Below are 12,898 nucleotides of genomic sequence, written 5' to 3' on the forward strand. Positions count from 1 at the left end.
CTTGGCTAAGTTAATCCTTCTGATATTCTGATTTGTGATTCAGGCTCTGAACACATTTTGTTAATTATCATACTGGGGGTTAAGAAAGTCTAAAAGTACATTTCAGTTCTAACATTATCTTTCAGTGGATCAGTTAAAATGCAGAATTTAGATGAAAATGTGCCATAATGCATATCAAAGAACTCGCTAAGGATTTCTATAGGAAACCCCAGATAAAATAATTTGTATTACTTTGAAAATTAGTAGTCATCTGGATTATTGGACTGAGAATGTAGAAAGTTAATGTGGAGGAGAATGCTTGTTACAGTCCCCAAAGAACTGTTATTTAGAAGTTCTTCACTTCTTTTTTTTCCCTCCTCTAAATAACTGCTCCCTCTGCCTGCTGGCACCTTCCTCCTCCTCCCCTGTGTCACCACATGGCCGTCGGCTTCTCACAGGCTGTGCCTGCTCCTCTCTCAGCACACCCCTTCTTATTTATCCTTCACTCTTCTTGGGGCTCCAGAATCTGGGCCGTGTGCCAGCTGGCACTGTATTTTTAGCTCAGAGTGATAAAGCCACAGGAATGGGGAATTCCACTAAAAACAGTAGCAAACTGTGAACTTGGGTGCCGCTGAGGAGCAGGTACTTGTGAAGGGAGCAGCTGTGTGTTACAGATGGCAGCTTTTGTGTCCAATAACGGACTTTCCCGTCAGAGAAGGTACAGTTGGTGGATCCCGTGGTTTGCCTTCTCCCAATTGCTATGTCCGTGGAGGCTCTGCTGCCTTGGCAGGGAGGCCTGTGACGTGGGGGCCCCATCTAAGCAGCCCTCAGAGGTGGGAGCTGGAAGTGAGGATGAAAACTTCCAACGGCAGGGGCCCCTGGGGCCCCTATTCTGCTGTAGGTAGAAATTTACGGAAATGTCAGTCACACATTTCCATCAACTTTCTGGAAAAGATAGAATCTCTAGCTTGCATTTCCTAGTATTTTGTTATTATCATTATTTCTTTAATTTTCAGAAAAGGTGCAAGTTGTAAGTGCGGCTTAAAGAACTTAAGTTTTTAAAATTCAGCCAAGCCAGGAACAAGGTGAGGAAATCACTTTAGCCGTGTTGTCATCAACAACAAATCCAGTCGAGGTCTGCCGCTACAGATATACCGTGATAGATAGATCCTGTTACTAAGAAAGTCTGGAGTCTGAGAGGAGAGAAAAGTCAGGTGCACCACAAACTATTATAAAAGGGTGAGCTCCTAAGTATTATGTGAGAAGATTGGAGAAAGATGAAGAGATTCAGATGGGGAAATGGGGTGGAAACATGGAAGGGTGGCATTTTTGCTTTTCCCTTTGAGTGGTCTGCCTCCTGTGTAAGAGTCCAGTGAGGAGTGGTTTGCAGTGTAGGCAGACCAATTGGAGGGTTCTGGGACTATCTGTCTTCTAGATATGCTCCCATACGTTATGGGGCCTGATCCACCTTTTGGGCTGGGAATTCTCACCGGCGGTGTGTCCGTACTGAACAGTCCCTTTAAGAATCCACTTCTCGGGGCCAGCCCGGTGGCACAAGCAGTTAAGTGAGTCTGCTCCACTGCTGTGGCCTGGGGTTCGCCGGTTCGGATCCTGGGTGTGGACCTACACACTGCTCATCAAGCCATGCTGTGGCGGCATCCCATGTACAAAATAGGGGAAGACTGGCACAGATGTTAGCTCAGCGACAATCTTCCTCAAACAAAAAGAGGAAGATTGGCAACAGACGTTAGCTTAGGGCCAATCTTCCCCACCAAAACAAAAAAAAACGCAAATACAAATGCTGTCTGAGGTGATTAATATGTTGGTATTATTTCCTGTTTTACAAATACTCTATTTACAACTAATAATGGATATTATTTCCCATTAAGAACCACAGTGAGGAAACAACTCACCCCATGTCTCTAGTTTATTGCATCAAGATGAGAATCCAAAGCACTTTTCTAGAAGGCAAATTCCATGTAGAAGCAGCCCTAATGAGTCCTGGAGATGGAAGGCAATGATGAAAAGTTGAGGGTCTTAGAAGGAGAGAGATGCTGGGGCAAACATGCCTTCCTGCACAGTGTGATCTCGGACCCACCCAGCGGGTATTTAATGTTGCTGAGTCAACTCTTCATCTTTTGAGATTTTCTTAATGGAGCCCAAGCTTATCTCTACAAAGTTGGGAAGTCTTTGAAAAAGCTTTGACCTAAGTTGGAAAACAAATTAGCGCGTTCAGGTGAGGGGTGGCAGATAAGTTTCATTGCGCTGCTGTCTCTGAATTTTCAGTAGTGCTGTGGAGAGGACTCTGAGACCATATCTGGACTTAGCAGGGAAGAGTGCTGTGATCGACACATGGTGTCCACCATGGGTGAGGGAGCACTGAGTGGCAGCATACTTACCTTGTGTCTGTCATCTATGTTCTAGGTGATGGGAGGTTTTGCTCATTTGAAATGGATTTTTTGGTACCTCACTAAATGCTGATCTTTTAAAACATTGAGGAAAAAAACTGTATTGACTTACTCACTGCATACAACAAATCTCTTGTGTCACCCTTTTGCCAAGTAAATGCCGTTAAAATATGTCACTTAGAAATGGTTGGAGTCATTTGAGTGTGCAAAATGAATGATGACAGTGGTTATGAGACTCAGGGTGGTGAAGCATGAGCCTTAGAATCAGAAAGACTTGTGTGACTTTTGGCTGAGCCACTTACTAGTTACGTAACCACCTCTGAACTTCTCTAAACTCCAGTGTCTTTCTGTAGAAGGAGATAAAATTGTTTTCATCCTATGGAGTTATTATGAAGATTTAATGAGATAATGATATAAAAGCACTTGGCAGTGCCTGATGCTGATTAGCTGCTGGATGAGTGTTAGCCATTGTAAGAGAGTCATAATCCAGTGGAGAGTGGCAGGTAATGTTTCTACCAAAATTTAAGATCTTTCTGAAAATTCTTCAGCTTTCACATTATCTTATTTATCGTTTTTTGATTCACATATTCTATTTGCAGCTACAATATTAAAATGAAGAGTTTTAATATTTTTTGAAAAAAGATTCATCTGCAGCTCAAAGCATAAAAAACCATTATCACCTCTACAAATGGCAGATCCTGATGAGAGAGATGCTGATAAACTATTTTTTTCTTTCTAGCACCCATGCTTTACCTACCCTATCACCTCCTCTGCAGTTTCTGAAGTGTCCAGATTCTAGCTAGAATTTTTATACTAGACACAGTAAGTGTTGGTATGTGAAATGAAAAACTTTCTTTTTCCTCCAAATGAGCTTTCTTTAGGAATATGATCCAAAGAAATGAATTGTTAGCTGAGGCTAAAGTTCAGGAAAGAGTTTTGAATACAGGATACATCAAAAAGTAATTCTTTTCTTTCTACTGCCTTAAGAGCAAGTGAACTTTTTGGTACTAATGAGCCCGTTAGCTTAGTTACAGCAGTTAATAAGCTACTCTTGAGAATGTGCTTCATGGCAGACTATAACCCTCCCTTTCTTTTGATGGTTACAATAGCACTTTATAAATTCAAGTTGCCATATATTGAGATGTCAGATTCCAACCTCCAACGCTGATGATATATGTAATTTAGTACCCAAGTGATCCAATCCTGGAATGATGGTCTAACTATATTTGGCTCAATTTGGAACATGCCATAAAGTGCGTGAAACTTTGTCATAAAGTTACACTTTTCAGCCCCATTCTGTAGGCCACATGTCTTACATATAAACATCACAAATGTTAATAATGTTTGTAATAATATTAATAACTCACATGACTACAGGGATATTTTAAAAATATAGGATATGGGTACAGCCCACAAAGAACTTACCGTTATGGGGGGAAGAGAACATTTTTACAAATGAAACAAATGATGAAAGTATAGATAAAAGTGCTGAGTTATCTAATTCAGAACATGAGTCTAGTGTCGACTCTGGTGTTAATCTGTCTAGACCATTTGGACCCTTAAAACCTACCCCTTTACACTAGTTTCCAGGTAATATGTAATTTGAATTGATTCTAAGGCACAATAGAGACTTATTTCTATTATTGTTGGGTGAAGATGAAAACTGACTTTAATGTGATATTCCTCAGTTTTCATACTTGTTTCTGCTTTTTGCCAGAGCTTTCCATCTAGTAGTTTATTTTTCTGGGAAGATTTTTTTTTTTGGGTCAATATCTATAAATGGAATAGGTCTATCATTCATTCCCCTGGCACTTGGCAAAATGTCTGCCTCAATTTATAGACATTATTGATCATTTTTTTTCTTTCTCAGCTTGGTATTTATTGGTCTCTAAAACAGTCTTAGATGAAGCCTTATATTACTATGTTATTTCCGTCATCAATCACATTGTACTGATGTTTATAATAAACAGCAGCCAATGTGAATAATTTGGTGATACAATCAGTTATTGATTAGATGCTAAATTGCCTATATCTTTCACCAAACAGATTTCCTTCTGGAATATTTTCTTGGTAGAATATTAAAGCTAGCAGTGTGGACAAACGTTGCAAAAGTTACAATATAAATGTGGTCCTTGAAACTGGTACAGCGCATTTTCCCCCAGGGAGACCTATTTTGAAGTTGACTATTTGAATAACATCACAGATAATAGGACAGTAAGGAAAAATTCCCAGCCATGTTCATAATTAGTTGAGTGTATTCCTGATGCAGATCCAAACACTGTTAGTTAATAATGTAATTAGCCAGAGAAACGTGTGCTTTAGTGAACACTCCCAATGCACATGCAATGCAAATTTGTGCTGCTTATATTTTTCTTTCCTTTGGACATATACTGTTTTTAAATGGCTTGTTTCCTTGTGATAAACCTTTGGGGTTTTCATGTAGACCTATATTTTCATTACCACCAACTGCAGCCTCTGTTGGATTGATTTTTGAGTATTTCTTAATAGGAGCCACCCACTTTCTTGGGTACCATTTGGTCTGAGCAGAAGTTTCAGTGGCTGCCATCTCTCTTAAGCGTGGTGGGAATGTCTGTGACAGGGCCATGTTCCAAGTGAGACCTAAGCCCCCATATCATGGGGTTAAACATCAGTACCAAGAAGGCTTTAGGGGGTCACACAGCTGCAGTGGGGAGTCTATTTCTAGCAGTTCTCTTGCTCTGGGAAAGTTCTTGGAGACAAGATTGGCCAGAGGGAATTGTCATAGAACCCTTCCAGACTGATGTGAATGCTCCTTCGTGCAACCTTTCTCCTGAGGTTTTAGCTAACCTATAAGATCAGTCTCAGTCAGGGTCTAGAGTGGATCTCTTCATCGTGAGGCTGCCCAGATTTAAGAGACCTGGATTTTGGGGGTCACACAAACTATGGTTTGAATACTGGCTCTATCTTTTACTGGTGGTGTGACTTTTGAATGTGACTTAAGCTCTTAGGACCTCCATTTTCGTATCTATCAACTACATGAGAAAAAACCATCCAGCTTACAGGGTTTCTGTGAGGAATAACTAAGATAGTGTATGTCTAATAGACTACCAATTTAGTGATCTTCTGTACTCTTCTCCCTTTAGTATCTGTGCTTCTTCCCTAATCCAACTGTCTGTCACTGAGTTCCCTCCCAAACCTCTCCAAGGTGCTCTTTAGAATTCCAGCTTTAAGGTCCATAAACCTACATAAACCTATACCCTCAGTCTCTTCCCTGATGCTCCCTCTACTTCCTGCTGTAACTGAACCCTTGTTTAAACTAGAAGATGTTTTAGATGTAGACAAAGACTGGGCAGTCTTATGAAACGTTAACTACCTGTTCGGTTGGTTGCTCATGTGTACACAAATATACTCATGTCTTGGAATATTTTGGGCTGGTAAAACATGGTTTTGATGCTGGGAAAACATGATGAGGGCCAAGGGGTCTTGTGTCTGGTAAACATGTAGGAAAAGGGAACAAAGCCCTGTGAGCAGCCATGGGACTTGAGAGGTAGGCAGGGTTGGAGGATTTATGAAATGATCACCTCATTCCGGTCCCATAACTGCTCAGGACTTGAATCTGCACTGACCAGAGGCTGACTCTGTTTTTTTAAATCTCAGAGCCAAGCGACTGGTCAGGTGGGTTGGGCTGTTGTATTGAGGGTCTTATGATAACTCCAATGACAACAGATGAAACCTTGTGCTGGGAGGCCTCCCTCGGGAAAAACTCTGGGGTTCTGCAACAGATCAAGCATCCATAATGGGATGGAGAAGAGTGCAATTCCATTAAATCCACCAATTCTGTATCAGAAGCTCCTTTACTATTTCTAAGGCCAAGAATGGTTGGTGAGGAGTTGGGAACAGATCATACCATTTTCTCTATTTTGAATGCTTTATCTCAATAAATGAACTTATGTTTTAAAAGCCTGGATGTCAGGAGTGCTTAATTTTTTGGGCTTTCTACAGATTGAAGAGAAAACTAAAAATCAGAATGAATGCCAAAAGTTATATATTTTTTTCTTTCTTTATTTAGGTATAACTGGGATTATTGATTACATTTGGAAGTGGTATAGGTCTGTGTCTGGGAACTGAACCCAGGCCGCCAAAGTAGAGTGTGCTGAACTTAACCACGAGGCCACCAGTGCTGGCCTGTGTTATGCTTTCTTGAATAAAATTATATCTATGAGTTCCCCACTGCTGCATGAGAAATTTAGTATGTTTTATTTCTTCCTTCACCTCACTGCTCAGATTTTATTGAAATAATTTGGAATTTTATTTTCAAATTATTAATTTTTTTACATTGTTCAGCTTTTAGTTCTAGAATCCTTTACTACTAGTTGTATCAAGCTCTACAGTCACATTTAAATGATTATGGGGACTTATCTGTACATTATGTTGATTTCATTGTTCACTAGTGTTTCTTCTAAAACTTATCCTCCTCGTTTATTTATTTATTCTGATTCATTTTTTTGCTGGACTGGAGTTATTTTTGATTTTTTTTTCTAAAAAAGGTACACATGTGGAGTTTTTAATTGTTAAATATCTGAAAGTGACTTTCTTTTACTCTTATGTGAAGTAGAGTTTGGCTGGGTCTAAAATGATAATGTCATAGTCCTTTTACTTCTGATAGTTCTCTTTAAATATTCCAGTGTCTTCTAGTAGTCAGAGTTGCAGAGAAGAAATTTCATAACAATTTTATAATTCCAGGTTTGTCTCCCTCCATGCAACTGATTTTTTTCTTTGACAAGTGCATATAAATTGAATGTTTAGACTATAAGTACTTCCCACATTAATTTGCCTTAAAAAGTTCAGAAGTTTTGTATATATTTCATTTAATATTCAGTTGGTAACAAAACTCCTACAATTGCATTATCTTCTACTCAGGAGTTAATAATCTGAAGATACACAGTAAAAGGTACCAGAAAATCTTAATGTTTAAAAGAAACCTGAGGTGGGTTATTCATTGACCAGGGAATTCTTTATAATGTAAATAATCTCATAATTGGAATATTATCTATGTATACGTATTTGTAAATTTCATTAAAGTCAGACATATTTATTTTCTCTACTTCTGAACAGTCTCATATAACTATACCTGCAACTGGATTATTTGATGGGTTAGTGTTCTCTCTTTTCCCGTATGGGTGGACTCTATCATTACTAAACATTTATTTCTAAAATATGAATGATAGGAGTAGAAGTCGGGGGTCATAACGAGTGCTGTGTTACTTCCCATTGCAGAGATCAACTGTGGCCGCCCTCCGGAAATGCAGCATGCCATCCTGGTGGGGAATCACAGCTCCAAACTGGGCAGTGTGGCTCACTATGTCTGTCAAGAGGGCTTTGAGAGCCCTGGAGGAAAGATCACTTCTGTTTGCACAGAGAAAGGCACCTGGAGAGAAAGTACTTTGACATGCAAAGGTATAGACTTTATTCTATGGGGTTTCTGTTTCCCAGAAGCAAATAGCCAGTGGGAGTATGAGACCTAAAGCCATTGGATTGCTCACTCTGTGTCCTGTGTCTGGCTGTCCCATTCACCTGGGTGGGCACCTGGCTTTAGGTTTGTCAGCTAAATCCTGAAAATTTAGAGAATGGATTGGGAAAATAAGTTAGAAAATTTTATGCCTCCGTCTTTTGAAACTCAGTTTAAATCACAGTGATTCCTGTCTCCTCTGCTTGGCTGGCTGAGAAATTTTTCTCCATGAACCATTTTCTCAGGGGGGCATACTTAAAAGTCCTAACTTGCACATGTTGACAGCTTTTCAGAGAAAAGTTGGTATAATGATAAAGAGGTTTTTAATGTTCATTTTTGTTTTTAATTGTGGCAAAACACACTACGTAAAATTTACCATCTTAACCATTTTTGAGTGTTATGTATATTCACATTGTTGTGCAACCAATCTCTAGAACTTTTTCATTTTGTAGAACTGAAATTCTGTACCCGTTAAACAATAACTCCCCACTTCCCCCTTTCCCTAGCCTCTGGCACCACCATTCTACTTTCTGTTTCTATGAGTTTGACTAATTTAGATATCTTGTATAAGCAGAATCATGCAGTATTTGTCCTTCTGTAACTGGCTTATTTTACTTAGCATATTATGCTCCAGATTCATCTATGTTGTCACAAATGGTGGGATTTCCTTCTTTTTTAAGGCTGAATAATATTCCATTTTATGTGTGTACCACATTTTGTTTATCCATTCATCCACTGATGGACACTTGTGTTGCTTCCACCTTTTGGTTATTGTGAGTAATGCTGCTATGAGCATGGGTGTACAAGTAGCTCTTTGAGACCCTGCTTTCGATTCTTTTTGATATACACCCCAAAATGGAATTACTGGTGAAAAGGAGTTTTGAGACTTCAGTTCAAATTCTAGCAGTGCCATATATTAGCTGTGTGTCATCAGAGAAGGCATTATTCTCTCAGAGCCTCAATTTCCTCATCTATAAAAGGGAGGAAATAAAGTCTGCTTTTCCTGCTTCCAAGGGTTGTTGAGAGGGAATCAAATGAGATAGTCTATGGGGAGCATTTTGAAAAGTTGAAAGCACCATGCACATATTAGGTCTTTTGCTGAAATTATTAGCCTTGCTTGAAGAAGATCTTCTTCTGAATCAGAAGTGTGCATTCCTACATGTTTTATTTTATACTTCTGCCTCCAAGAAACAAGATGAGAAAAGGCAATGATTCTTACCATTTGTGGTGGTTGGTCAGGGGGTGTGACAAATGGTTGTCATATAGTCTTGAATGGCTTTAGGATTATATCTCTAGCTGTTGACTTGCTTGGCTCTGAAGAGTAAAATCTCAAAGTAGCTTTGGTCTGGGTCTCTGATTTGACTTGCAACATAATTGTGGTAGAATGTCTTGCTCATCAGAGTTTTCCCTAGGCAAGTCTAGCCAGAGCAAGCAAAACATGTGGACTACTGGGGATTATTTGTCCGCAGAGCAATGGTTCGTAACCATTTTGGGGATAGGAATTTGAAGAAATCTATCAAGTCATTCAATAGATATCTATTTAGTATACACTACGTGTGAGGACTTTGCTAGACACTACTTTCTTGGGATTTACAGGGCAAGAGGGTAAACAGACTTTTCTCCACAGAACTGCATATACACATATATGTACAATGTTTTACAAGTTCAAAGTGTTCATGAACCTCTGAAGTCCTTGGCTAAAGCATCACTGGAGTAGATGGAGAACTCAGCTCTGCTGCTAAGGTCTGTCTATGCCATGTAGTTCCCGCATTGTCATCACCACAAATGCAAGAGAATGTAGGCTAGAGACTGCAATCATAGAAACAAAGAAACATAGACATGCATCAGAACCCAGAGATCTAGGTCAGCCTTCTCTTAGAGAGGTCTCATTGACTTGCCCAACTTGCACAGAGAAGCAAAGGCAAACCTGTAACTAACACCATGGACTCCAGGGTCCCAGTCGTAATAGTGGGGAAATTGAGTAGAGCTGATGCCATATTGGAGCAGACTGACGGTCATTTCCAACTTATTATTGCATCTCTAACAGTACCTCTAAGAGTTATTTGGAGGAAGTGAGGCAGCTGCCTCATGGGTTGCTGCATTCAACATTTGGGGAAGTGTTCTTGGCCCAGAGCTACCTGTGGAGTTACTTAGGAAGAGATCTGGACCCTCAGCCATTTACTTCATTGCTCTAGCTGCTCTGTTTCCACGGTTCAGAATTCAATGGGGGTGCAAGGATTAGTCACTACATGAAAAACCAGTGGACCTGCATGGGGCATAGTAAGCTATTAATTAGCTGATGCTTGTAGAGCACTTTGAAGAACAAACATGTTATGTAACTGCTAATTATAATTACTGTCCTCAGCCTGCCACCTTTCACAAACTCTGTTGTCTCCAGCTGCAGCTGTTTCCATGGGTTTATGCAAGCTTTGATTTAAGGAGAGAAAAGGCATTTTCCCTGAGAGCTGTGATCTTTCTGTGAGGAGGCCTCTATGCCCTCAATCAAGATTGGCAGCTAAATTCAATTTCCGCAGATAAAGGGAGTGATTTACATGCTGATTAATTCATGGTGCGGAGCACATGATCTCTGGGTGGGTAGGTAGGAGAGGCTTCTGGAAATGTAGTGAGAGATGCTGATTACCGTGGCTCTTGTTCAGCTGCCCCTCTTCTTTCATCTTTTGTCTATTTTTTTACCCACTTCTTCACACCTCCCCTTCTGTCCCAACTCCCTCTGTCTATTTTGTATTTACCTTCCTCAGTGTTCCCTTTTGGGTTTTTTTTTTTTTTTTTTCCATTTTCTTCTACTTTTCTGCCTACCCTCTGAATGCCTTCTACCTCTGCTCTGTTTTCATTCCATTTACCCCTCTTTTTATATTTGACTGTTTAATTCCAAATTGGGGGGAAGAAGGTGTCTTTACCTGGATTGTTTTTAGTCACCTTAGAAATATTTCTGGAGCCCCTATTTCTTTGGATTAGTAGCACGAGTCTATATATATTTTTCATGGAGTGTGAACTCCGGCAAGGTGGCGGGAGTTTTTTTTTAAGGCCAGACTGAACTGGAAACTCCAGACAGCTAAGAATTAGGCAACCACTTTAGTGTCTGGAAAAACCCCAGGTGGAAGCTTCGTGTTTAGTGAGTTGGTTTACCTCAAGATCAAAGAGGTTGATTCATTCTTGATAAGACTGTCCCTGGCTTTCATTCTGCACAGGTCATTTGGCTCTTTATGTTTAGAATCTGAGTTAATAATTATAAGGTTGACGCTTACTCTCTCCGTGCTCTTAGAAGGATAACATCTCTTTGGGACACAGACTATTTCTCTCCTGGGATCCTTCCTGACCCCCTAAGCTGATTCAGGCCCTGAGTCCAAATGCCTGCTGTTAGCCTCTGCTCCTTCTGTTGTGTTGTTGACCCTCCCCTTCAGCTCCTTGAGTGCTCGCTTGCGGCTCTACACATTCCAGATGGGAAAAGAAAGGTCAGCTGGCATAAGTGGACACGTTTATATGAGTAGCCGCACGGCTGGGGTTTGTTTGAATATGTGTATAATGTGTGGACCGTCAAGCATCATAGCTACTTTCGTTGCACACCACCTTACATGCCCAGAGCTCTGCGAGAAGTCTTAATGCTTGAGTTCGTTTGTCCTCAGCAACACCTTGTGGAGTAAGTATTGTTCTTTTCATTTCATAGATGAGAAATCTGAGACTCATAAAAGTTAAGCAACTTTCCCAAGGTCATTCAGTAACTAGTAAAAGCCAGAGCCAGGATTTGAACTCAGGTCTGTAGGCCCTGAAAGCTCACACTCTCTCTCCTACACCAGTGTTTCCCAAGCTTGAATGATTTGTATGCCACCCTGACAATGTTTGCCATCACACAAGTATTATTTATTTAGTAAGTTTCTTAAAACAGTTTATATTTAAAACTTAAATTTATAATTTAAATTTATTTATTTATTTTAAAAAAATTTATTTATTTATTTATTTGTTTTTCCCCCAAAGCCCCAGTAGATAGTTGTATGTCATAGTTGCACATCCTTCTAGTTGCTATATGTGGGACACGGCCTCAGCATGGCCAGAGAAGCGGTGCGTCGGTGCACGCCTGGGATCCGAACCCGGGCCACCAGCAGCGGAGCGCGCGCACTTAACCGCTAAGCCATGGGGCCGGCCCATATAATTTAAATTTATTGATCAAGGACACTTTATAATATATGTGGTATCATGAGTTTGATGAACTAGGTATATTTGTCTAATATACAGAAAAATCAATACAAAGTGAACATATAAAAATTTATTCAAGTGCTACCAAAAATCATCCTAAATTGTATAATGCATTTTAAGAAGGCACTACTCTAAGCCATGCTGCTTCTACCTATTTTATGTGACTCTAGAGACTTAAAAAAAAGAAAGAAAACATAGCAGAAGTGTTGTAGCCAAACATGCATTTATTCAAAGTAGTCACCTATCACCTTGGGAAGCCATACCCTCATTTCAATGATGCTGCCATTATCAAAATATGTCTGTTTTGTAATCCCTGTTTGGGAATTGCCTTTGGAGGTAGTTTATGAGTCACATTAGAGTATCAGTCATATTACTTTTGAAATCAGAGATAACATTTAACTAGAAATGACATTGGGCTTGGCCATCTGTTTGGGTCACTTAAATTTATTCTGTGTGACCTTTTACTGTTGCCAAAAATAAAGAAAAAGGATATAAAATTAGAAACCAAGAGAGTGTAGTGGACTGGTCCCTGCCCACAATGGGACTTCTGAAAAAGTAGTCTATGCCCCCTGTCTCGGTTCCTCCCATCTTATTCTCTTCTCAGCCTACTGAAGGAGAATCAGGCATCCAACACTCCACTACACTACAGCTCTCTCACCAAGGTCACTAATGACCACCTAACTGCCAAATTCAGAGCACTCTTTTTTGTGTGTGTGTGAGGAAGATTGGCTCTGCGCTAACATCTGTTGCCAATCTTCCTCTTTTTTTTTTTTGCTTGAGGAAGATTGTCCCCGAGCTAACATCTGTGCCA

The 12,898-nt window shown here is 40.0% G+C and overlaps 1 protein-coding gene across 4 annotated transcripts in view; it reads left to right on the forward strand.

Moving 5' to 3' along the window:
• Positions 1-12,898, forward strand: part of SUSD1 (sushi domain containing 1) — a 116,017-nt gene that overhangs the window by 34,112 nt on the left and 69,007 nt on the right. For all 4 annotated transcript variants that reach the window (XM_087419303.1, XM_087419305.1, XM_087419304.1 and 1 more), the window contains exon 6: positions 7,644-7,823. In XM_087419303.1, the coding sequence (XP_087275429.1) occupies positions 7,644-7,823 (180 nt within the window). The remainder of the gene's footprint in view (positions 1-7,643; positions 7,824-12,898) is intronic.

Source organism: Ceratotherium simum, chromosome 29 (genome assembly GCF_057802395.1).
Source record: "Ceratotherium simum simum isolate JZ-2026a chromosome 29, ASM5780239v1, whole genome shotgun sequence".
Classification (NCBI taxonomy): Eukaryota; Metazoa; Chordata; class Mammalia; order Perissodactyla; family Rhinocerotidae; genus Ceratotherium; species Ceratotherium simum.